The 26,793-nt window shown below is 48.6% G+C and overlaps 1 protein-coding gene across 9 annotated transcripts in view; it reads right to left on the reverse strand.

Moving 5' to 3' along the window:
• LOC135557920 (neurexin-3b) overlaps positions 1-26,793 on the reverse strand; it is a 608,535-nt gene that overhangs the window by 492,898 nt on the left and 88,844 nt on the right. Inside the window, exon 3 of one of the 9 annotated variants that reach the window (XM_064991632.1) lies at positions 20,587-20,609. The exons of the other annotated variants lie outside the window; for them this stretch is intronic. Coding sequence (XP_064847704.1) covers positions 20,587-20,609 — 23 coding nt within the window. The remainder of the gene's footprint in view (positions 1-20,586; positions 20,610-26,793) is intronic. 9 annotated transcript variants of the gene reach the window in all.

Genomic DNA, 26,793 nt, shown 5'->3' on the forward strand with positions numbered 1-26,793 from the left:
TCAGGAAGTACTGTACACCCACAGCACCACTACATCAGGAAGTACTGTACACCCACAGCACCACTACATCAGGAAGTACTGTAACCCACAGCACCACTACATCAGGAAGTACTGTAGACCCACAGCACCACTACATCAGGAAGTACTGATCATACACAGCACCACTACATCAGGAAGTACTGTACACCCACAGCACCACTACATCAGGAAGTACTGTAACCCACAGCACCACTACATCAGGAAGTACTGTACACCCACAGCACCACTACATCAGGAAGTACTGTACACCCACAGCACCACTACATCAGGAAGTACTGTACACCCACAGCACCACTACATCAGGTAGTACTGTACACCCACAGCACCACTACATCAGGAAGTACTGTAAACCACAGCACCACTACATCAGGAAGTACTGTACACCCACAGCACCACTACATCAGGAAGTACTGTACACCCACAGCACCACTACATCAGGAAGTACTGTAGACCCACAGCACCACTACATCAGGAAGTACTGTACACCCACAGCACCACTACACCAGGAAGTACTGTGTTAGAGAGAGACAGCAGTAGTTACTAACCCCAGTGTTAGAGAGAGACAGCAGTAGTTGTTAACCCCAGTGTTGGAGAGACAGCAGTAGTTATTAACCCCAGTGTTAGAGAGAGACAGCAGTAGTTATTAACCCCAGTGTTAGAGAGAGACAGCAGTAGTTACTAACCCCAGTGTTGGAGAGACAGCAGTAGTTATTAACCCCAGTGTTAGAGAGAGACAGCAGTAGTTAGTAACCCCAGTGTTAGAGAGAGACAGCAGTAGTTATTAACCCCAGTGTTGGAGAGACAGCAGTAGTTAGTAACCCCAGTGTTAGAGAGAGACAGCAGTAGTTACTAACCCCAGTGTTGGAGAGACAGCAGTAGTTAGTAACCCCAGTGTTGGAGAGACAGCAGTAGTTATTAACCCCAGTGTTAGAGAGAGACAGCAGTAGTTATTAACCCCAGTGTTAGAGAGAGACAGCAGTAGTTACTAACCCCAGTGTTGGAGAGACAGCAGTAGTTATTAACCCCAGTGTTAGAGAGAGACAGCAGTAGTTAGTAACCCCAGTGTTAGAGAGAGACAGCAGTAGTTATTAACCCCAGTGTTGGAGAGACAGCAGTAGGTACTAACCCCAGTGTTAGAGAGAGACAGCAGTAGTTACTAACCCCAGTGTTGGAGAGACAGCAGTAGGTACTAACCCCAGTGTTAGAGAGAGACAGCAGTAGTTACTAACCCCAGTGTTAGAGAGAGACAGCAGTAGGTACTAACCCCAGTGTTAGAGAGACAGCAGTAGGTACTAACCCCAGTGTTAGAGAGACAGCAGTAGTTACTAACCCCAGTGTTAGAGAGAGACAGCAGTAGGTACTAACCCCAGTGTTAGAGAGAGACAGCAGTAGGTACTAACCCCAGTGTTAGAGAGACAGCAGTAGGTACTAACCCCAGTGTTAGAGAGACAGCAGTAGTTATTAACCCCAGTGTTAGAGAGACAGCAGTAGTTACTAACCCCAGTGTTAGAGAGAGACAGCAGTAGGTACTAACCCCAGTGTTAGAGAGACAGCAGTAGTTATTAACCCCAGTGTTAGAGAGACAGCAGTAGTTATTAACCCCAGTGTTAGAGAGAGACAGCAGTAGTTATTAACCCCAGTGTTAGAGAGACAGCAGTAGTTATTAACCCCAGTGTTAGAGAGAGACAGCAGTAGGTACTAACCCCAGTGTTAGAGAGACAGCAGTAGTTATTAACCCCAGTGTTAGAGAGACAGCAGTAGTTATTAACCCCAGTGTTAGAGAGACAGCAGTAGGTACTAACCCCAGTGTTAGAGAGACAGCAGTAGGTACTAACCCCAGTGTTGGAGAGACAGCAGTAGGTACTAACCCCAGTGTTAGAGAGACAGCAGTAGTTATTAACCCCAGTGTTGGAGAGACAGCAGTAGGTACTAACCCCAGTGTTAGAGAGACAGCAGTAGGTACTAACCCCAGTGTTAGAGAGACAGCAGTAGTTATTAACCCCAGTGTTAGAGAGAGACAGCAGTAGTTACTAACCCCAGTGTTAGACAGGACAGCAGTAGTTATTAACCCCAGTGTTAGAGAGAGACAGCAGTAGTTATTAACCCCAGTGTTAGAGAGACAGCAGTAGGTACTAACCCCAGTGTTAGAGAGACAGCAGTAGGTACTAACCCCAGTGTTAGAGAGACAGCAGTAGTTATTAACCCCAGTGTTAGAGAGACAGCAGTAGTTATTAACCCCAGTGTTAGAGAGACAGCAGTAGTTATTAACCCCAGTGTTAGAGAGACAGCAGTAGGTACTAACCCCAGTGTTAGAGAGACAGCAGTAGTTATTAACCCCAGTGTTAGAGAGACAGCAGTAGTTATTAACCCCAGTGTTAGAGAGACACCAGTAGTTTTAACCCCAGTGTTAGACAGGACAGCAGTAGTTATTAACCCCAGTGTTAGAGAGACAGCAGTAGTTATTAACCCCAGTGTTAGAGAGACAGCAGTAGGTACTAACCCCAGTGTTAGAGAGAGACAGCAGTAGTTATTAACCCCAGTGTTAGAGAGACAGCAGTAGTTATTAACCCCAGTGTTAGAGAGACAGCAGTAGTTATTAACCCCAGTGTTAGACAGGACAGGACAGTTGGGATGGCCCCTAACTATGATGCAGCACTCAGAATGGTCACTGTCCATTAGACCCATCTGTGGAGGTCAGGGTCTGACCCTGCTGGTCAGGATCTGACCCTGCTAGTCTGCTGGATGAAACACTCCAGACTACCAACCATCTGTGCTCTCTAACACACACACGCAGACTCGAACACACACAGACATGTGCAGACACACACACGTCACTGGGGAGGGGAATAAAAGAGAAAGGAGAGAGAGAGGGCGCACAGAGGGAGACAGCGAGGGAAGGAGAGGAAAACAGTCCAATTTGGGCCTAACTTCTCTTCTCTCCTCTTCTCCTCTCTCCTCCTCCTCTCCTCTCTCCTCATCTCTCCTCCTCCTCCTCCCCTCTAACGTATAGGTCAGTCTCCTCTTTCCTCTACCCTATAGGCCAGTCTCCTCTCTCCTCTCTCCTCCACTTCTCTACCCTATAGGCCAGTCTCCTCTCTCCTCTCTCCTCTATCCTACAGGCCAGTCTCCTCTCTCCTTTCTCCTCCACTTCTCTACCCTATAGGCCAGTCTCCTCTCTCCTCTCTCCTCTATCCTACAGGCCAGTCTCCTCTCTCCTCTCTCCTCTCTCCTCCACTTCTCTACCCTATAGGCCAGTCTCCTCTCTCCTCTCTCCTCCACTTCTCTACCCTATAGGCCAGTCTCCTCTCTCCTCTCTCCTCCACTTCTCTACCCTATAGGCCAGTCTCCTCTCTCCTCTCTCCTCTCTCCTACAGGCCAGTCTCCTCTCTCCTTTCTCCTCCACTTCTCTATCCTATAGGCCTGTCTCCTCTCTCCTTTCTCCTCCACTTCCCTAACCTATAGGCCAGTCTCCTCTCTCCTCTCTCCTATAGGCCAGTCTCCTCTCTCCTCTCTCCTCTCTCCTCTCTCCTCTCTCCTCTCTCCTCCACTTCTCTATCCTACAGGCCAGTCTCCTCTATCCTTTCTCCTCCACTTCTCTATCCTATAGGCCAGTCTCCTCTCTCCTTTCTCCTCCACTTCCCTAACCTATAGGCCAGTCTCCTCTCTCCTATAGGCCAGTCTCCTCTCTCCTCTCTACTCTCTCCTCTATCCTCTAACCTATAGGCCAGTCTCCTCTCTCCTTTCTCCTCTCTCCTCTAACCTATAGGCAAGTCTCCTCTCTCCTTTCTCATCCACTTCTCTAACCTATAGGCCAGTCTCCTCTTTCCATTCTCCTCTCTCCTCTAACCTATAGGCCAGTCTCCTCTCTCCTCTCTCCTCTAACCTATAGGCCAGTCTCCTCTCTCCTTTCTCCTCCACTTCTCTATCCTATAGGCCAGTCTCCTCTCTCCTTTCTCCTCTCTCCTCTAACCTATAGGCCAGTCTCCTCTCTCCTCTGTCCTCTAACCTATAGGCCAGTCTCCTCTCTCATTTCTCCTCTAACCTATAGGCCAGTCTCCTCTCTCCTCTCTCCTCTAACCTATAGGCCAGTCTCCTCTCTCCTTTCTCCTCCACTTCTCTACCCTATAGGCCAGTCTCCTCTCTCCTCTCTCCTCTCTCCTCTACCCTATAGGCCAGTCTCCTCTCTCCTCTCTCCTCTAACCTATAGGCCCGTCTCCTCTCTCCTCTAACCTATAGGCCAGTCCCCGCTCTCCTTTCTCCTCCACTTCTCTACCCTATAGGCCAGTCTCCTCTCTCCTCTCTCCTCTACCCTATAGGCCAGTCTCCTCTCTCCTATAGGCCAGTCTCCTCTCTCCTCTCTACTCTCTCCTCTATCCTCTAACCTATAGGCCAGTCTCCTCTCTCCTTTCTCCTCTCTCCTCTAACCTATAGGCAAGTCTCCTCTCTCCTTTCTCATCCACTTCTCTAACCTATAGGCCAGTCTCCTCTTTCCATTCTCCTCTCTCCTCTAACCTACAGGCCAGTCTCCTCTCTCCTCTACCCTATAGGCCAGGCTCATCTTGAGAGATCTGGAATTCCAACTCACACGTATTCAGATCCTTGACTCCTTGCTCCACTCCAAGGATCTGAGCAGATAGGAAACCAGATGAGGATGTGAGACATTAGAGTCAGAGAGCGCTGAGGAATGAAGACCTTCTGCTGCTGCTCTGATCATGAAACATGATGATGAAACACTGTTGTTTACAGCTGGACACACTACCAAGGACATATGACAAGGAGTCTACACACACACATGCACACACACACACACACACACACACACACACACACACACACACACACGTGCCAAGACAGGTAGACCTTTACAGTCAAAGCCCTCGGTCATTCATTTATCTCATAGATGCGTCATGTTTCGTGTGTCCTACTCGGAAGAGATGATGAGTCAGAGGACTATATCTTTTGGTGATGTAAGAGCATTGTACTGTTTCCTGTCTGTCTGGGTGTGTCATCGTTAGATAAAGGGCATGATGTGACGTGTAGAAGACCCATTTTGTTGTCTTTCTGAACCTTGATTTCTGTTGATGTTTTGGTTGATATGTTTGTCTGCATGTGTCCCTGTGTGTCTCTCTGTGTGTCTCTCTGTGTGTCTCTCTGTGTGCATCTCTGTGTGTGTGTCTCTATGTGTGTTTTTAGTTTAGTTTTGGTATTTCAGGCTGAATCACCAGGCTTGGCTTCGTGGGGGAAACATTTTCAAGCAAACATCTCACAGCCTCTCGATCCGATATGATGGAGTCTTAGAGTAGCACCATAGTTATTTCAGCTCCTGAGAGGTGAGGCTCCGGCGGAGGGTGTTGGGGTAGATCTAAAAGATACATGTCTTTGACCCCTGGCTCTCTTTTAATATTGACAATTATCAGAACAATAACGTGGAATGAAACAGGCTTTCATCATCAACTCTGTGTGTGTGTGTGTGTGTGTGTGTGTGTGTGTGTGTGTGTGTGTGTGTGTGTGTGTGTGTGTGTGTGTGTGTGTGTGTGTGTGTGTGTGTGTGTGTGTGTATGTGTGTGTGTGTGTATATGTGTGTGTGTGTGTGTGTGTGTGTGTGTGTGTGTGTGTGTGTGTGTGTGTGTGTGTGTGTGTGTGTGTGTGTGTGCGTATACGTGTGTGCGTGTGTGCGTGTGCGCGTGTGCGTGTGTACGTGCGTGCGTGTGTGTTTGCGTGTGTGTGTGCGTGCGTGCGTACGTGCGTGCGTGCGTGTGTGCGTGCGTGCGTGCGTGTGTGTGTGTGTGTGCGTGCGTGCGTGTGTGTGTGTGCTTTGATTATATCTCTCCCACTTCTACACCTGCATGCGGTCAGACAGAAACATGCACACAGTCAGTCACACACACACCTAGCCTGCTAATTTATTTCACAGAATTCATTGAACACATGGCCAGTGTCCTTTGGTGATTGGCCCTCAGCTGAAGAGGCTAGTTAAGTGCCCCCTCTCTCTCTCTCTCCTTTTCTCCATCTCTCTCACCCCTGGCTGAAATTATGCCATAAGGTCAGAAGTGTGGTGTATGGCCAATATACTATGGCTAAGAGATGTTCTTAAGCACGACGCAACGCTGAGTGCCTGGATCCAGCCCTTAGAAATGGTGTATTGGCCATATACCACAAACCCCCAAGGTGCCGTATTGCGATTTTAAACTGGTCGTCAATGTAATTAATGCAGTAGAAATACATGTTTTGTTATAACCGTGGTATACGGTTTGATAAACCACAGCTGTCAGCCAATGAGCAATCAGGGCTCGAATCACCTAGTTTATAAATACGGATATATCCCACATGTGCAGGATATTTATTCGGGTACCTGAGTGCCCACTTCCCTGACTACGTCACTGCTGAGCTGAGCTGAGTGCCCACTTCGCTGACTACGTCACTGCTGAGCTGAGCTGAGTGCCCACTCCCCTGACTACGTCACTGCTGAGCTGAGCTGAGTGCCCACTCCCCTGACTACGTCACTGCTGAGCTGAGCTGAGTGCCCACTCCCCTGACTACGTCACTGCTGAGCTGAGCTGAGTGCCCACTTCCCTGACTACGTCACTGCTGAGCTGAGCTGAGTGCCCACTCCCCTGACTACGTCACTGCTGAGCTGAGCTGAGTGCCCACTTCCTGACTACGTCACTGCTGAGCTGAGCTGAGTGCCCACTTCCTGACTACGTCACTGCTGAGCTGAGCTGAGTGCCCACTCCCCTGACTACGTCACTGCTGAGCTGAGCTGAGTGCCCACTTCCCTGACTACGTCACTGCTGAGCTGAGTGCCCACTTCCCTGACTACGTCACTAATGAGCTGAGCTGAGTGCCCACTCCCCTGTCTACGTCACTGCTGAGCTGAGCTGAGTGCCCACTTCCCTGACTACGTCACTAATGAGCTGAGCTGAGTGCCCACTTCCCTGACTACGTCACTGCTGAGCTGAGCTGAGTGCCCACTTCCCTGACTACGTCACTGCTGAGCTGAGCTGAGTGCCCACTTCCCTGACTACATCACTGCTGAGCTGAGCTGAGCTGAGTGCCCACTTCCCTGACTACGTCACTGCTGAGCTGAGCTGAGTGCCCACTTCCCTGACTACGTCACTGCTGAGCTGAGTGCCCACTTCCCTGACTACGTCACTGCTGAGCTGAGCTGAGTGCCCACTTCCCTGACTACGTCACTGCTGAGCTGAGCTGAGTGCCCACTTCCCTGACTACATCACTGCTGAGCTGAGCTGAGCTGAGTGCCCACTTCCCTGACTACGTCACTGCTGAGCTGAGTGCCCACTTCCCTGACTACGTCACTAATGAGCTGAGCTGAGTGCCCACTCCCCTGTCTACGTCACTGCTGAGCTGAGTGCCCACTTCCCTGTCTACGTCACTGCTGAGCTGAGTGCCCACTTTCCTGCCTACGTCACTAATGAGCTGAGCTGAGTGCCCACTTCCCTGTCTACGTCACTGCTGAGCTGAGTGCCCACTTTCCTGCCTACGTCACTGCTGAGCTGAGTGCCCACTTTCCTGTCTACGTGACTGCTGAGCTGAGTGCCCACTTCCCTGCCTACGTCACTGCTGAGCTGAGTGCCCACTTTCCTGTCTACGTCACTGCTGAGCTGAGTGCCCACTTCCCTGTCTACGTCACTGCTGAGCTGAGTGCCCACTTTCCTGCCTACGTCACTAATGAGCTGAGCTGAGTGCCCACTTCCCTGTCTACGTCACTGCTGAGCTGAGTGCCCACTTTCCTGCCTACGTCACTGCTGAGCTGAGTGCCCACTTTCCTGTCTACGTCACTGCTGAGCTGAGTGCCCACTTCCCTGCCTACGTCACTGCTGAGCTGAGCTGAGTGCCCACTTCCCTGCCTACGTCACTGCTGAGCTGAGTGCCCACTTCCCTGACTACGTCACTAATGAGCTGAGCTGAGTGCCCACTCCCTGTCTACGTCACTGCTGAGCTGAGTGCCCACTTCCCTGTCTACGTCACTGCTGAGCTGAGTGCCCACTTTCCTGCCTACGTCACTCATGAGCTGAGCTGAGTGCCCACTTCCCTGTCTACGTCACTGCTGAGCTGAGTGCCCACTTTCCTGCCTACGTCACTGCTGAGCTGAGTGCCCACTTTCCTGTCTACGTGACTGCTGAGCTGAGTGCCCACTTCCCTGCCTACGTCACTGCTGAGCTGAGTGCCCACTTTCCTGTCTACGTCACTGCTGAGCTGAGTGCCCACTTCCCTGTCTACGTCACTGCTGAGCTGAGTGCCCACTTTCCTGCCTACGTCACTAATGAGCTGAGCTGAGTGCCCACTTCCCTGTCTACGTCACTGCTGAGCTGAGTGCCCACTTTCCTGCCTACGTCACTGCTGAGCTGAGTGCCCACTTTCCTGTCTACGTCACTGCTGAGCTGAGTGCCCACTTCCCTGCCTACGTCACTGCTGAGCTGAGCTGAGTGCCCACTTCCCTGACTACGTCACTAATGAGCTGAGCTGAGTGCCCACTTCCCTGACTACGTCACTGCTGAGCTGAGCTGAGTGCCCACTTCCCTGACTACGTCACTGCTGAGCTGAGCTGAGTGCCCACTTCCCTGACTACATCACTGCTGAGCTGAGCTGAGCTGAGTGCCCACTTCCCTGACTACGTCACTGCTGAGCTGAGCTGAGTGCCCACTTCCCTGACTACGTCACTGCTGAGCTGAGCTGAGTGCCCACTTCCCTGACTACGTCACTGCTGAGCTGAGCTGAGTGCCCACTTCCCTGACTACGTCACTGCTGAGCTGAGCTGAGTGCCCACTTCCCTGACTACATCACTGCTGAGCTGAGCTGAGCTGAGTGCCCACTTCCCTGACTACGTCACTGCTGAGCTGAGTGCCCACTTCCCTGACTACGTCACTAATGAGCTGAGCTGAGTGCCCACTCCCCTGTCTACGTCACTGCTGAGCTGAGTGCCCACTTCCCTGTCTACGTCACTGCTGAGCTGAGTGCCCACTTTCCTGCCTACGTCACTAATGAGCTGAGCTGAGTGCCCACTTCCCTGTCTACGTCACTGCTGAGCTGAGTGCCCACTTTCCTGCCTACGTCACTGCTGAGCTGAGTGCCCACTTTCCTGTCTACGTGACTGCTGAGCTGAGTGCCCACTTCCCTGCCTACGTCACTGCTGAGCTGAGTGCCCACTTTCCTGTCTACGTCACTGCTGAGCTGAGTGCCCACTTCCCTGTCTACGTCACTGCTGAGCTGAGTGCCCACTTTCCTGCCTACGTCACTAATGAGCTGAGCTGAGTGCCCACTTCCCTGTCTACGTCACTGCTGAGCTGAGTGCCCACTTTCCTGCCTACGTCACTGCTGAGCTGAGTGCCCACTTTCCTGTCTACGTCACTGCTGAGCTGAGTGCCCACTTCCCTGCCTACGTCACTGCTGAGCTGAGCTGAGTGCCCACTTCCCTGCCTACGTCACTGCTGAGCTGAGTGCCCACTTCCCTGACTACGTCACTAATGAGCTGAGCTGAGTGCCCACTCCCCTGTCTACGTCACTGCTGAGCTGAGTGCCCACTTCCCTGTCTACGTCACTGCTGAGCTGAGTGCCCACTTTCCTGCCTACGTCACTAATGAGCTGAGCTGAGTGCCCACTTCCCTGTCTACGTCACTGCTGAGCTGAGTGCCCACTTTCCTGCCTACATCACTGCTGAGCTGAGTGCCCACTTTCCTGTCTACGTCACTGCTGAGCTGAGTGCCCACTTCCCTGCCTACATCACTGCTGAGCTGAGTGCCCACTTTCCTGTCTACGTGACTGCTGAGCTGAGTGCCCACTTCCCTGCCTACGTCACTGCTGAGCTGAGTGCCCACTTTCCTGTCTACGTCACTGCTGAGCTGAGTGCCCACTTCCCTGTCTACGTCACTGCTGAGCTGAGTGCCCACTTTCCTGCCTACGTCACTAATGAGCTGAGCTGAGTGCCCACTTCCCTGTCTACGTCACTGCTGAGCTGAGTGCCCACTTTCCTGCCTACGTCACTGCTGAGCTGAGTGCCCACTTTCCTGTCTACGTCACTGCTGAGCTGAGTGCCCACTTCCTGCCTACGTCACTGCTGAGCTGAGCTGAGTGCCCACTTCCCTGCCTACGTCACTGCTGAGCTGAGTGCCCACTTTCCTGCCTACGTCACTAATGAGCTGAGCTGAGTGCCCACTCCCCTGACTACGTCACTGCTGAGCTGAGTGCCCACTTTCCTGCCTACGTCACTGCTGAGCTGAGTGCCCACTTCCCTGCCTACGTCACTGCTGAACTGAGTGCCCACTTCCCTGCCTACATCACTGCTGAGCTGAGTGCCCACTTCCCTGCCTACGTCACTGCTGAGCTGAGTGCCCACTTCCCTGTCTACGTCACTGCTGAGCTGAGTGCCCACTTCCCTGCCTACATCACTGCTGAACTGAGTGCCCACTTCCCTGCCTACGTCACTGCTGAACTGAGTGCCCACTTCCCTGCCTACATCACTGCTGAGCTGAGTGCCCACTTCCCTGCCTACGTCACTGCTGAACTGAGTGCCCACTTCCCTGCCTACATCACTGCTGAGCTGAGTGCCCACTTCCCTGCCTACGTCACTAATGAGCTGAGCTGAGTGCCCACTCCCCTGCCTACGTCACTGCTGAACTGAGTGCCCACTTCCCTGCCTACATCACTGCTGAGCTGAGTGCCCACTTCCCTGCCTACGTCACTGCTGAGCTGAGTGCCCACTTCCCTGTCTACGTCACTGCTGAGCTGAGCTGAGTGCCCACTCCCCTGTCTACGTCACTGCTGAGCTGAGTGCCCACTTCCCTGCCTACGTCACTGCTTAACTGAGTGCAGACAGAGAAGGTTGTGGGCTTCATAAAATATGTTTTGGAATGGTCGTTCAAATTGGCCACAGGGTTTTTATTACAGTATGAGTAGTATGAGCCAGAGACATAGGTATGAGCCAGAGACATAGGCTACGTCACCATGGTTCAGAAGAGGGTGAGTAAAGAGGGTGAGTAAAGAGGGTGAGTAAAGAGGGTGAGTAAAGATGGTGAGTAAATAGTGAACCCTGAAGGAAGGGGCAGTGTGAACAGCAACTACATTAGAAGAACTACTGTGTGTGTAAAATAACACACGGGCAGAACATGAACTGGCACCTTAGCTTTAAGAAAGAGATTGGGGGCTGGCATGGTATTGCCAGAAATTATGTGTTGGTTGCAGACACAGGAGGTTGGTGGCACCTTAATTGGGGAGTACTTGGTTTACTCCGTTCCTGACATTATTATGAGCCATCCTCCCCTCAGCAGCCTCCAATGGTTGCAGAGTATGTGAGCGGAGCTGGAGCGGAGCAAGGAGCGGAGCTGGAGCGGAGCAAGGAGCGGAGCTGGAATGGAGCAAGGAGCGGAGCAAGGAGCGGAGCAAGGAGCGGCGGAAGGAGCGGAGGAAGGAGCGGAGCAAGGAGCGGAGCAAGGAGCGGCGGAAGGAGCGGAGCAAGGAGCGGAGCAAGGAGCGGAGCAAGGAGCGGCGGAAGGAGCGGAGCAAGGAGCGGAGCAAGGAGCGGAGCAAGGAACGGAGCAAGGAGCGGAGCAAGGAGCGGAGCAAGGAGCGGCGGAAGGAGCGGAGCAAGGAGCGGAGCAAGGAGCGGAGCAAGGAGCGGAGCAAGGAGCGGAGCTGGAACAGAGCAAGGAGCGGAGCAAGGAGCGGAGCAAGGAGCGGAGCAAGGAGCGGAGCTGGAACAGAGCAAGGAGCGGAGCTGGAGCGGAGCAAGGAGCGGAGCAAGGAACGGAGCAAGGAGCGGAGCAAGGAGCGGAGCAAGGAGCGGCGGAAGGAGCGGAGCAAGGAGCGGCGGAAGGAGCGGAGGAAGGAGCGGCGGAAGGAGCGGAGCAAGGAGCGGAGCAAGGAGCGGAGCAAGGAGCGGCGGAAGGAGCGGAGCAAGGAGCGGAGCAAGGAGCGGAGCTGGAACAGAGCAAGGAGCGGAGCAAGGAGCGGAGCTGGAACAGAGCAAGGAGCGGAGCAAGGAGCGGAGCAAGGAGCAGAGCAAGGAGCGGAGCTGGAACAGAGCAAGGAGTGGAGCAAGGAGCAGAGCTGGAACAGAGCAAGGAGCGGAGCAAGGAGCGGAGCTGGAACAGAGCAAGGAGCGGAGCAAGGAGCAGAGCTGGAACGGAGCAAGGAGCGGAGCAAGGAGCAGAGCTGGAACGGAGCAAGGAGCGGAGCAAGGAGCGGAGCAAGGAGCGGAGCAAGGAGCAGAGCTGGAACGGAGCAAGGAGCGGAGCAAGGAGCAGAGCTGGAACGGAGCAAGGAGCGGAGCAAGGAGTGGAGCTGGAACGGAGCAAGGAGCGGAGCAAGGAGCAGAGCTGGAACGGAGCAAGGAGCGGAGCAAGGAGCAGAGCTGGAACGGAGCAAGGAGCGGAGCAAGGAGCGGAGCTGGAACAGAGCAAGGAGCGGAGCAAGGAGCAGAGCTGGAACGGAGCAAGGAGCGGAGCAAGGAGTGGAGCTGGAACGGAGCAAGGAGCCGAGCAAGGAGCGGAGCTGGAGCAGAGCAAGGAGCGGAGCAAGGAGCAGAGCTGGAACGGAGCAAGGAGCCGAGCAAGGAGCGGAGCTGGAGCAGAGCAAGGAGCGGAGCGTGCCCAATTTGACTGGAGTGTGGAGTGAGGTTCCCAAAGGCTGGAGCATCGGCCTTTTTGCCCACTCCAATTCCGCTCAACTACCCGCTCTGCTAGCGCTCACTTCACTAGCTCAGGGCATGCCCGGCCCAGCATGCATTTCTCGTCTACTTGTGTGCTGCTACAGCCCCTTCCTTTAGCTGCTGTCATGGAGTTCGCTAAATATTTTCATAAAGAAACGTATAAAACCAACAGGTGCATAATCAGGTGACGGTGATGTATGTGTCCACAACTAAAGAACCATTGTGGAATCTGAAAAGACATGTATCCTGGGAGCATGATGGTGTACTATGTACTAACAGAAAGGAACAAGGTAGGAGGCTTGCTAAGAGTGTCACTGTAGCAAATTATTTATAACAGAAAATCTGATCTCTTCAAAGTTTTATTCATCTATGTTATTTTAAATATAGGCTATAGAAAATCAAGAGTTGCCCAAAGGGTGTTTCACATCCCTAGTGGCTCTGCAAGCATTGACCATTGCCTGCCTGTGTTTGACCATTGCCTGCCTGTGTTTGACCATTGCCTGCCTGTGTTTGACCATTGCCTGCCTGTGTTTGACCATTGCCTGCCTGTGTTTGACCATTGCCTGCCTGTGTTTGACCATTGCCTGGCTGTGTTTGACCATTGCCTGCCTGTGTTTGACCATTGCCTGCCTGTGTTTGACCATTGCCTGCCTGTGTTTGACCATTGCCTACCTGTGTTTGACCATTGCCTACCTGTGTTTGACCATTGCCTGCCTGTGTTTGACCATTGCCTACCTGTGTTTGACCATTGCCTACCTGTGTTTGACCATTGCCTGCCTGTGTTTGACCATTGCCTACCTGTGTTTGACCATTGCCTGCCTGCATTTGACCATTGCCTGCCTGTGTTTGACCATTGCCTACCTGTGTTTGACCATTGCCTGCCTGTGTTTGACCATTGCCTACCTGTGTTTGACCATTGCCTGCCTGTGTTTGACCATTGCCTACCTGTGTTTGACCATTGCCTACCTGTGTTTGACCATTGCCTACCTGTGTTTGACCATTGCCTGCCTGTGTTTGACCATTGCCTACCTGTGTTTGACCATTGCCTGCCTGTGTTTGACCATTGCCTACCTGTGTTTGACCATTGCCTACCTGTGTTTGACCATTGCCTGCCTGTGTTTGACCATTGCCTGCCTGTGTTTGACCATTGCCTGCCTGTGTTTGACCATTGCCTACCTGTGTTTGACCATTGCCTGCCTGTGTTTGACCATTGCCTACCTGTGTTTGACCATTGCCTGCCTGTGTTTGACCATTGCCTACCTGTGTTTGACCATTGCCTGCCTGTGTTTGACCATTGTCTACCTGTGTTTGACCATTGCCTACCTGTGTTTGACCATTGCCTACCTGTGTTTGACCATTGCCTGCCTGTGTTTGACCATTGCCTGCCTGTGTTTGACCATTGCCTGCCTGTGTTTGACCATTGCCTGCCTGTGACCACGATTCCTGCCTTCTGCGAAGACTTAATAAACATCTGCTGCATTCTGCGAGTGAATCTACACCTTTTTCTCCCTGAGTATTCATTACAATATGCTGTATTAAACATGTCGACTGATGAGCGCTTCTTACAGTCACCTTTTCATGTTGTTATTAAAATACCTTTCATTCAAATCATATAGGAGGTCCAGGTCGTCACAACAATAGATGGGTGTTGGTTAAATGGTGATTTTAATAATGGAGCCAATTTGGAGCATCAGTTTTGTTTCTCTGAGTGGGGAACGTTTTTTAGCTGAGGGGTTGGAAAGGATGTGGAGAAATGGAGTGGTGAGCAGGCACCCTGAGCGAGGCGTTTCCAACCGCTCACATACTATGATCCGTGACCACGGCCTATTTAACTTCCGCAGTTGGGAATGAGTTGTAGTAACGCATTATCACACTTAAATCTTGTTTTTGCCACATATGACAAGTACCATTTTAATTGATCTGACCTATGAGTAGTCCTACACCCAGCAATTCACTTCCTGGAAAGGAGCTACACAGTCCTTTAGCAGACCCTTTATATAAAGAGTTCCCCAAGCAGGGCAAGAGAAAATAGCCATTCACCAAACACATATGCTGCATACAGTAATTAGTCATTAGGACACCTGAGACAAATCCATCAGGGAAGTGGGATTTATTTATGTTTGTAGTTTTCTATTGCATGCCATGACAGTATCCATTGACTTAGGACTCAAAGTGCAGTTCCTATGGCTTCCACTAGAAGTCTTTAGACATTGTTTCAGGCTTGTATTCTGAAAATAGGGAGTAAGAATGAGTGGACACTGCATTGTCCTAGAGCTTTTTCATGCACACGGCCGAGAGTGCGCCATTCTTGTTACCTTTTATATTGAGAACGTTATTGTCCGGTTGAAATATTATTATTTAGGCTAAAAACAACCTGAGGATTGATTATAAACATTGTTTGAAATGTTGATCTTCCTTCTATGCCACCACGTCTGTATCAATGAATGATTTCACCTGTAGGCCTATTCCTATACTGTCAAGTAAATCTCAGCTCTGTTAAAAGGAAAACAATAATATGTATTTAAGAGATTCAGGAGTAACACAAAAATAGATTAATATAACCCACCAACATTAAACAACTATACAGAAAACCCAAACTCAAATTGCTGAAATCAGTAAATCATATCAATTACAATAGTCAGCTTAACTTGTACCTAAAATACCAGTGCAGTTGGCATTCTTTTGCTAAGTTAAGAGATATGTTATAGGTAATGAATATGTAGGAGACCCCACAAATCCAAAGGTTGTGAGATCAAATTATTGAAAAGTCACCACTGATCATGTCAAATAGAAATATTGTCGTTGATTAAAGATTTTAGCTGAACCTTAAAAAAAAAAAACATACAATATCATGACTTTACTTATAATGATTTGGGATACCTGGAACCATCACGTGACAAAAACATCCAGGGGACCATGACACAATGTCCCAGGAACCTCTTAAAATCCTGTTGGGGATGTCCCTAGGATGTTTTGTCCAAGGGACAGGAACTAGACAATACCTTGAGGGACAATGACACAGTGTACCAAGATTGTTCAGAGGGCCGTGATACAACATCCCAAGAACATCCCATAAAAGTCCCGGAACAATCTGGGACCTATAAAAAAGGTCCCCCAGAGGACGCTCCCTTGGGAATATCACGCGACATCCTAAGGACTAGAAAAATGAACGTTCTGAGAATGTCCTAAAAACGTCCTAACATGATCCTCAGCGATGTCCTGGGAACTTACAGGAGTACTATATATAGATCACCTAGACAACATTCATATGGGACCATCACGTGACGTTCTAAGGACTGGGAAAATGAACGTTCTGAGAACGTCCTGAAAAGGTCTTGACGTCCTAGGAACATACAGGTATCTTGACATTGGGATAATGTTGCGCTGAAACCCTTACGGGACCTAATGGGAACGTCGCAGAATGTCCTTAGCACGTCCCTTGTTTGCTGGGTAGTGCAAATTGACTTCACCAGCCATAAACCTACAAAGCTTTTGAATGATACCAAATTATAGCAAAAACATACATAAGTAAGGGATAATCAACATGGGGCTATGCATTCTATGGAAAATAAGTATCATTATTTTCCAGAGAATGCATAGGACCCCGAGTTGATTATCCATTTCATACCATGGCTATAATATAACACATTTGCTGGTATACTTGTGTTCATTTGCCAGTTGTCACTTCCTGACAACTGTGTTGTGGAACACACAACACTTGTGTTCCTTTTTTATGTCTCTATTTTGGTTTGGTTAGGGTGTGAGTTGGGGTGGGCATTCTATGTTTTCCATTCTATGTTTTGTTCTGTGTGCTGTATTGCTATGTGTTTGGCCTGGTATGGTTCCCAATCAGAGGCAGCTGTCAATCATTGTCTCTGATGGAGAACCATACTTAGGTAGCCTTTTCCCACCTGTGTTTGTGGGTAGTCATTGTCTGTTTTTTTATTCTGTACCAGACAAAACTGTTTCGGTTTCGTTCTTCCTCTTTTGTTTTTTCCAGTGTTCAATTCATAATAAAATATGAACACGTACCACGCTGCACCTTGGTCCTCACCTTCTTCAACCCACGACAGCCGTTACACCAGTAGAAATGTGACAACATCTACAGAAATAACTAGCAAGTTTACTAGATAGCTACAGTAGATGCTGTGGTAAAAAGCTTGCTAGTTTAACTAACCAAACCATCAGTCCTAGCTTGCTATTATGAAAATTGAATTCAGTTATGCCAATAATATTTTCAATTTGACTTTTGCAGCAGCTCAAATAGAACATGTAAAAATGTACTATAGCCATTGAATTCTACCATGCCAATGTTTCTGTGTGTTGTAGGGAAATAATGCACACTAGAATGCCCTTCAAGCCTATCAGAAACGAGTATTCAACAATGCCATGGTATAACAACCAAAAAGGTATTGACCACATACCACACTTAGTGAGACACAAATCAATGACCGGAACCCTGAAGGTATTCACTTTGTTTGTTTTTGAAATTGAAAGTCAGTGTGAACATGGATATTGTAAACCATTTAATAAAAAAGGATAACATTTCCATACCAACTAACAGGAATAATTTATTTGATGTTTGCCTTCTGGCTGTATTTATATGAGATAGAAGATCTGTTTGATATACGGTATATTATACGGTATATTTTAAAGCAAGAAGTTGTGATCAATGAACCAAATACATATTTTCTTATGTTTCTCATCTTTCTGTGGTTTTATCGCTTAGAATGTACATATGTGTCTGAACTGTGCGCCAGTAGTTCGAAACAGACAGCTCGGTGCATTTAACATAGCAATTCCTTTCACAAATACAAGTAGTGATGTCAATCTCTCCTCCACTTTGAGCAAGCAGAGATTGACGTGCATTTTAATGTTAGCTCTCTGTGTACAACCAAGGGCCAGCCGTGCGGCACTGTTCTGAGATTGACGTTGGAAGACACACTAATACACAGAGTCCCAAACCATCAGCTGAGAGAGAGGGGGGAGAGAGAGGGAATGGGGAGAGAGAGGGGGGAATGGTGGGAGAGAGAGGAGGGGGAACAGGGGGAGAGAGAGGGAATGGGGAGAGAGAGGGGGAACAGGGGGAGAGAGAGGGAATGGGGAGAGAGAGGGGGGGAATGGGGGAGAGAGAGGGATTGGGGAGAGAGAGGAGGGGGGAACAGGGGGGAGAGAGGGAATGGGGAGAGAGGGGTAATGGGGAGAGAGAGAGGGGGAACGGGGGGAGAGAGGGGGGAGGGGGAAGGGAATGGGGAGAGAGAGAGGGGGGAGAGAAAGGGAATGGGGAGAGAGTGTGTGTGGTAGAGAGAGAGAGAGAGAGAGAGTGGTAGAGAGAGAGAGAGTGGTAGAGAGAGAGAGAGAGAGAGAGAGAGAGAGAGAGTGGTAGAGAGAGAGAGAGAGAGTGGTAGAGAGAGAGAGAGAGAGAGAGAGAGAGAGAGAGAGAGAGAGAGTGGTAGAGAGAGAGAGAGAGTGGAGAGAGAGAGAGAGAGAGAGAGAGAGAGAGAGAGAACTACTCCCTAATTGACGTGAAGGATGAATTCACTCAGCTGGAGGTAATGCAGATGGAGCTGGAGCAGCAGGTGAACACACTCCAATCAGCACAAAACATAGTCCAGCTCAACAACCCCCTCAACCAGACCTGGAGGGAGACATACAGTTGAAGTCGGAAGTTTACATACACCTTAGCTAAATACATTTAAACTCAGTTTTTCACAATTCTTGACACTTAATCCTAGTAAAAAGAAGAGAGAATCATTTATTTCAGTTTATATTAATTTCATCACATTCCCAGTGAGTCAGAAGTTTACATACACTCAATTAGTATTTGGTAGCATTGCCTTTAAATTGTTTGGGTCAAACGTTTTGGGTAGCCTTCAACAAGCTTCCCACAATAAGTTGGGTGAATTTTGGCCCATTGCTTATACACGCTTTTTCAGTTCTGCCCACACATTTTTTATAGGATTGAGGTCAGGGCTTTATGATGGCCACTCCAATAATTTGACTTTGTTGTCCTTAAGCCATTTTGCCACAACTTTGGAAGTATGCCTGCGGTCATTGTCCATTTGGATAACTCATCAAGCTTTATCTTTCTGACTGATGTTTTGAGATGTTGCTTCAATATATCCACATCATTGTCCTTCATTGTGATGCAAAATATTTTGTGAAGTGCACCAGACCCTCCTGCAGCAAAGTACCCCCACAACATGATGTTGCCACCCCCAAGCTTCACGGTTGGGATTGTGTTCCACTTTTTCCTCCAAACATAACGATGGTCATTATGGCCAAACAGTTCTATTTTTCGTTTCTCAGCCGAGAGGACATTTCTCCAAAAAGTACAATCTTTGTCCCGATTTGCAGTTGCAAAGAGTAGTCTGGATTTTCTATGGTGGTTTTGGAGCACTGGCTTCTTCCTTGCTGAGCGACCTTTTAGATTATGTTAATACAGGACTCGTTTTACTGTGGATATAGATACTTTTGTGCCTGTTTCCTCCAGCATCTTCACAAGGTCCTTTGCTGTTGTTCTAGGAATGATTTGCACTTTTCTCACCAAAGTACGTTCATCTCAAGGAGACAGAACGCGTCTACTTCCTGAGCAGTATGGCAGCTATGTGGTCCCATGATGTTTATACTTGCGTACTATTGTTTGTACAGATGAACGTGGAACCTTCAGGCGTTTGGAAATTGTTCCCAAGGATGAACCAGACTTGTGGAGGTCTACATTTTTTTTTCTGAGGTCTTGGCTAATTTCTTTTGATTTTCCCAGGATGTGAAGCAAAGAGGCACTGAGTTTGAAGGTAGGCCTTGAAATACATCCACAGGTACACCTCCAATTGACTCAAATGATGTCAATTAGCATATCAGCAGCTTCTAAAGCCATGACATCATTTTCTGGAATTTTTTCAAGCTGTTTAAAGGCACAGTCAGCTTAGTGTACGTAAACTTCTGACCCACTGGAATTGTGACACAGTCAATTATAAGTGAAATAATATGTGTGGAAACAATTGTTGGAAAAATGACTAGTAGATGTAGTAGATGTCCTAACCGACGTGCCAAAACTATAGTTTGTTATTAACAAGAAATGTGTGAAGTGGTTGAAAAACGAGTTTTTCAAGTGACTCCAACCAAAGTGTATGTAAACTTCAGACTTCAACTGTATCTGCACTCTGTACTGTGGTGAGAACACATCAACAGATGTGAAAGGTGAAAGTGATCTAGGAGAATGTGAGAACGATGACGTGTGACAGAGAACAACCCATTAGAGAGCTAGCCACCAGAGAAGCCATCAGACCAGCCTACCTCAGAGTCTCGACACCACAGCAGAACAGTCCACCCCAGACCCAGAATCGACCACTATGTCTTCTGCGCCCGGGGGAAAACTGGGTTAATTGCCTTACTCAAGGGTAGATTTTCACACTGTCAACTCTGGGATTTGGTCCAACAACCTTTCAGTTACTGGCCCAATGCTCTAACCACTAGGCCACCTGCTGAAGAACCTGAACTCCAGGGGATCCAACCCCCCTGTCAGCCTCCCTGATAGCCCACCTGACAACCCCCCTGTCAGCCTCCCTGATAGCCCACCTGACAACCCCCCTGTCAGCCTCCCTGATAGCCCACCTGACAACCCCCCTGTCAGCCTCCCTGATAGCCCACCTGACAACCCCCCTGTCAGCCTCCCTGATAGCCCACCTGACAACCCCCTGTCAGCCTCCCTGATAGCCCACCTGACAACCCCCTGTCAGCCTCCCTGATAGCCCACCTGACAACCCCCCTGTCAGCCTCCCTGATAGCCCACCTGACAACCCCCCCACACCAACTGAGGACATGCACAATACACAGATTGTACTCCTTATGGACTCAAAAGGGAAATATATACAAGGAAATACACTTTTCCCCGAACACACAGTGTCTAAACTCTGGTGTCCTAACACCCAACGTACCCTACACCTTCTGTCTGAGGACCAACTAGGGTCACCCAGTCACATAATAATACACACAGGCACAAACAACCTGAGAGCACAGCAGGAAAGGGTGGCCACCCCACTCAAGAGAGTGAATGGAAAAGCTCCTTCTACTTTCCCCAACGCACAAGTGGTTATATCCTCCCTGCTACCATGAAAATACTTCCACCCTGCTACCATACAGCATGTAAACACAAGTATTACCCATGACTGTGCCTCAAATCCAAGTGTTTACCTGGCCCACCACTCCACCCTGGACTTGAATAGCCTTTCTGACCAGGTCCACCTCTACAAGGCAGCAGTGCCCACCTTCGCTCGGACCCTAAAGCACATCACCCTCAACCACAGGCCCAACAACTCACACAGGAGCAACAACTCAACAGGCACCCCGGCGACACCAGCGAGACACTTTCCCAGACCTGCGGGACCCCCACCAGACCTGCATATAGAGGATCCACGCCAAGAGGACCTACATCCAGACCACAGCACCATCAGCCACATTCACACCCCCACCCTTACCAATCAACACCCCACCCAAGTCAACCATGCCCACACCCCATTTAGGCCCCCTCAGATCAGACGTATGCCCCTCCTGCCCACCCCATGCCCCCCTCTCCCACAAAGAGGGCCTCAACATGAAACTCACACATACGCCCGGCCGTGAGCAGGTGAGCAGGCCCAACCCCCGTGCTTACACTAGCCCAAGCCAATGGAATGTACCAGATGCTCAGCAGGCTCTGCACACGCTTACTGGTCTGAGGCCAAACCACACAACTAATAACATTAGACACTTTATGGAACACAAAGCCTCATTATCTCATCTTGGAGTGTCCAAGGCCTGAGGTCATATTGCCTTTTTTTAAACAGCAGGAACCTGGACTTCACAAAATAAATCAGAAATACAGACATTGTCATCCTACAAGAAACCTGGTATAGAGGAGATTGACCCACTGGTTGCCCTCTACTGTAGGTTACAGAGAACTGGTAGTCTCATCCACCAAACTACCAGGTGTGAAACAGGGAAGGGACTCAGGGGGTATGCTAATTTGGTTTAGAGCAGACCTAACTCAAGCTATTAAATTATTCAAAAGAGGAACATTTTACAGTTGGCTAGAAATTCAAAAGGAAATGATTTCAACAGGGAGAAATGTCCTCCTGTGTGCTACCTATAGAATCCCCATACTTTAATGAAGACACTTCTCTCTCCTGAAGAGGGAAGTCAATCCTTTCCAGACCCAAGGACAGGTACTAGTCTGTGACGACCTAAATGACAGAACTGGACAAGAACCTGACACCCTCAGCACACAGAGGGACAAACACCTATCTGGAGGTGAAATAATTCCCTCCCCCATATGGCCCCCTAGGCACAACTATGACAACATAACCAACAAAAATGGGTCATAACTTCTGCAGCTCTGTTGAACGCTGGGTATGTACATAGTCAATGGTAGGCTTCGAGGGGACTCCTATGGTAGGTACACCTATAGCTAATTTCTTGGCAGTAGTACTGTAGACTACTTTATCACTGACCTCAACCCAGAGTCTCTCAGAGCGTTCACAGTCAATCCACTGACACCCATATCAGACCACAGCAAAATCACAGTCTACATGAACAGAGCAATAACCAATCACGAAGCATCAAACCAAAGGATCTGAATAATATTAAGAAATGCTATAGATGGAAGGAATGTAGTTTGTAAACCTACCAAAAAATGATTAGGCAACAACAAATGCAATCCCTTTTAGACAATTTCCTGGACAAAACATTCCACTGTAATAGTGAAGGTGTAAACTTGGCAGTAGAAAATGTTAACAGTATATTGACCTCTCAGCAAAAACCTAAGAAAGAAATTGAGAAACCTGTCCAACCATAAACATACAGTGAATATATATGTTGAATCACAAAAACAATACATGTCACGCCCTGGTCGAAGTATTTTGTGTTTATCTTCATTTATTTGGTCAGGCCAGGGTGTGGCATGGGTTTTTGTATGTGGTGTGTTTGTATTGGGATTGTAGCTTAGTGGGGTGTTCTAGTTAAGTCTATGGCTGTCTGAAGTGGTTCTCAATCAGAGGCAGGTGTTTATCATTGTCTCTGATTGGGAACCATATTTAGGCAGCCATATTCTTTGTGTGTTTTGTGGGTGATTGTCCTTAGTGTCCTGATGTCCTTGTTCTGTGTTTATTTACACCAGTATAGGTTTTGATTTTCGTTACGTTTTGCAGTGTTTGTAATTGATTTGTGTTTTACGTTTGTTTATTAAACATGGATCGCAATCTACACACCGCATTTTGGTCCGACACTCCTTCACACCTAGAAAGCCGTAACAATACAGAAATACACTACGGAAAGAGAATGAACACCAAGTCAGAAATCAGCTCGATGTAATTTAAGAATCCACTAAACAAACACTAAACAAACAACACGAAGAAGTATCGATCCAAAATGGAGATGTATGGGTAAACCACTTCTCCAATCTGTTTGGCCCTATATCAAGAACAAACAGCAAAAACATATAAATGATCAAATACAAATCTTATAATCAACTATTAAAGACTATCAGAACCCACTGGATTCTCCAATTACATAGTATCCTCAATGATATTATAAAATATAGACCACAAATTCCAATTGGCTATACTCAACATACCGACATGCTTTGGCAATCTAAACATATGTTTCCCATGCCAATAAAGCCCCTTAAATATGAGAGAGAGAGAGAGAGAAAGAGAGAGAGCGAGAGAGAGAGAATATAGCCAGGAAGATAAAAGATCACTGAATGAATTGCCACTCTGTGTAATGGGAAAAGGGGCCAGTCTGAAAGCAGGTCACTTGAGTTGCAGAGGATGTTCTTGAGTGGCTTTGCCCTCGGGCTCACCAAGCAGGCAGGCTCCTTCTCTCTCACAGTCCATGATATTAGCTTTAAACACACACGCGTGTGCACATGCACAAAGACAACTATTTGCGCGCACACACACACACACACACACACACACACACACACACACACACACACACACACACACACACACACATTGTATAATGATGTTCTTTAAAGGGAAAGTATTAGTGGTGATGATGTAGGAAGAAAGGAGACGTTCTACTTGCATTGACTTGTTCCTATAGTCCTGACATGCTAACTTGGGAGTCCTGTTGATGAGAGAGAGGCAGCTATCACAATGCCAATCTATTCCACTTGGGAGTGCTGTGTGTGAGAGGCAGCTATCACAATTCTAATCTATTCCACTTGGGAGTCCTGTTGATGAGAGAGAGGTAGCTATCACAATGCCAATCTATTCCACTTGGGAGTGCTGTGTGTGAGAAGCAGCTATCACAATGCTAATCTATTCCACTTGCTCTTTCACCTCTTCAACCCTCTTTCTGTCCCTTCCTTCCTTGTTTGCAAAGCCCCCCCTCTCTCCCTCTCCCTCTGTGTAATCCCACTGTTGTTCCTGTGGCTGAACAGTATGCTCCAGTGTCTTATCATCATGTAGCCCCACCAAGAAACAAAACCATCATCCTTCATCATCCCACCATCATCCTTCATCGTCCCAGCATTGTCCGGAAGCACTCTCCACCCCCCCCCCACCCCCCCCCTCATTTTGTTACTTCCTTTTGGTCTTTCTTTGGCCTCCTTTACTCCCTGCATCCACCTCTCTCTTCCTCTCTCCTTCACATTCTCTTTATGCACTCTCTCTCCCTCTCTCCCTCTCCCCTCCTCTATATTCCCCTCTCTCCCTCTCCCCTCCTCTATATTCCCATCTCTCCCTCTCCCCTCCTCTATTTTCCCATCTCTCCCTCTCCCCTCCTCTATATTCCCCTCTCTCCCTCCCCCCTCCTCTATATTCCCCTCTCTCCCTCTCCCCTCCTCTATATTCCCCTCTCTCCCTCTCTCCCTCTCTCCTCCTCTATATTCCCCTCTCTCCCCCTCTCCCTCTCCCCTCCTCTATATTCCCCTCTCTCCCTCTCCCCTCCTCTATATTCCCCTCTCTCCCCCTCTCCCTCTCCCCTCCTCTATATTCCCCTCTCTCCCCCTCTCCCTCTCCCCTCCTCTATATTATCCTCTCTCCCTCTCCCCTCCTCTATATTCCCCTCTCTCCCCCTCTCCCTCTCCCCTCCTCTATATTCCCCTCTCTCCCTCTCTCCCTCTCCCCTCCTCTATATTCCCCCCTCTTCCAACCTTTCCTACCCAGCCAGTGGAACACTCAGAGACTGAAGTGAAGGACCAAGAAAAGGAAGACGGTTGCATGCTTCATTTAATGAGATTAATTAAATCTGTCCTGTCTTCTGGTAATGAGCCAGATCAGACAGGGGCCAGATACAGCGTCTGGTGATCAAGAGGAGCAACTCATCGTTAATGTCACTGACACAGCTTCCTACAGCTCTGACACCACCACCAGTTTGGCTTCATTTAACACCGTTCCTTCACGAGCCAAAGTGCTTGCTTAGACTTATTCATCTGGATACCATTTCTTCTTCTCTCTGAACTGCTTTCAAGGAAGGAATGTCTGGACTTAAGTGATAACCTGAGAAACAGCAATACCATAGAGAACAGTTCTATGTCTTTGGGTCATAATGTAACTACAGAACATTATGTTATAGTTTACTGAATTATATCTACTAATACTGCACGCTTAGGGTTTCAGTCTTAACCTGCAGTATTGTCACGCCCTGACCATAGAGAGCCATTGTTTCTCCATGGTGTAGTAGGAAACCGTATCACGCTGCTCTGTGGTCCGGCAAATTATTACGACGATCGTGACAAGTATGTACAATGAAAAGCACAATGCACATGTTCAAGCTCGTCTCAACTGGCAGACAAGCTGCCAATCACAACCTGCCAGACATGTTGAAAACATGTCTACCCTTCCTGAGTCATCAACGTCAGGGTCACTGACACACACACACACACACACACACACACACACACACACACACACACACACTGAGCCATCTGTCATAGTCAGGGTCGAATGACAGAGCCTCATTAGTCTGTCATTACTCTTATGAGGGATACACAGGTTACCAGGGTTGTGCAGTGACACAGAGGGGACAGCACAGACACAAGGGGACAGCAGGCTTACGCATCACGCTAAGAAAATATATGGCCACATCTGGTATCGAGCTGGGTCTACTTAAAAGGCCCAGTGCAGTCAAAATGTGATTTCCCTGCATTTTATATATATATATATATATATATATATATATATATATATATTTACACACTTTGAGATTTGATTCATACTGTGAAATTGTGAAACTGATGATACTTCCCTTTTAGTGTACAAGATTTTTTTAGCAACCAAAAAAGTGTAAAACTAATGAAAATATATGTTATATTTATAATCTTCCCAGTAGCTACCTTTGCTTTGCACACTCTTGGCATTCTCTCAACAAGCTTCATGAGTCTTGAAGTCTTGAAATAGTACCCACATATGCTGAGCACTTGTTGGCTGCTTTTCCTTCACACTGTGGTCCAACTCAACCCAAACTATCTCAATTGGGTTGATGTCAGGTGATTGTGCAGGCCAGGTCATCTGATGCAGCACTCCATCACTCTCCTTGGTAAAACAGCCCTTACACAGCCTGGATATGTGTTTTTGGTCATTGTCCTGTTGAAAAACAAATGATAGTCCCACTAAGCGCAACCCACATTGGATGGCGTATAGCTGCAGAGTACTGTGATAACCATACTGGTTAAGTGTGCCTTGAATTCTAAATAAATCACAGACAGTGTCACCAGCAAAGCACCCCCCCCCCACCATCACACCTCCTCCTCCATGCTTCACGGTGGGAACCACACATGCGGAGATCATCCGTTCACCTACTCTGCGTCTCACAAATACACAGCGGTTGGAACCAAAAATCTCAAATTTGGACTCATCAGAACAAAGGACAGATTTCCACCAGTCTAATGACCATTGCTCGTATTTCTTGGCCCAAGCAGGTCTCTTATTCTTATTGGTGTCCTTTTAGTTGTGGTTTCTTTGCAGCATTTCAACCATGGCGGCCTGATTCACGCAGTCTTCTCTGCACAGTTGATTTTGAGATGTGTCTGTTACTTGAACTCTGTGAAGCATATATTTAGGCTGCAATCTGAGGTACAGTTAACTCTAATGAACTTATCCTCT

The sequence above is a fragment of the Oncorhynchus masou genome, chromosome 16, assembly GCF_036934945.1.
Source record: "Oncorhynchus masou masou isolate Uvic2021 chromosome 16, UVic_Omas_1.1, whole genome shotgun sequence".
NCBI lineage: Eukaryota > Metazoa > Chordata > Actinopteri > Salmoniformes > Salmonidae > Oncorhynchus > Oncorhynchus masou.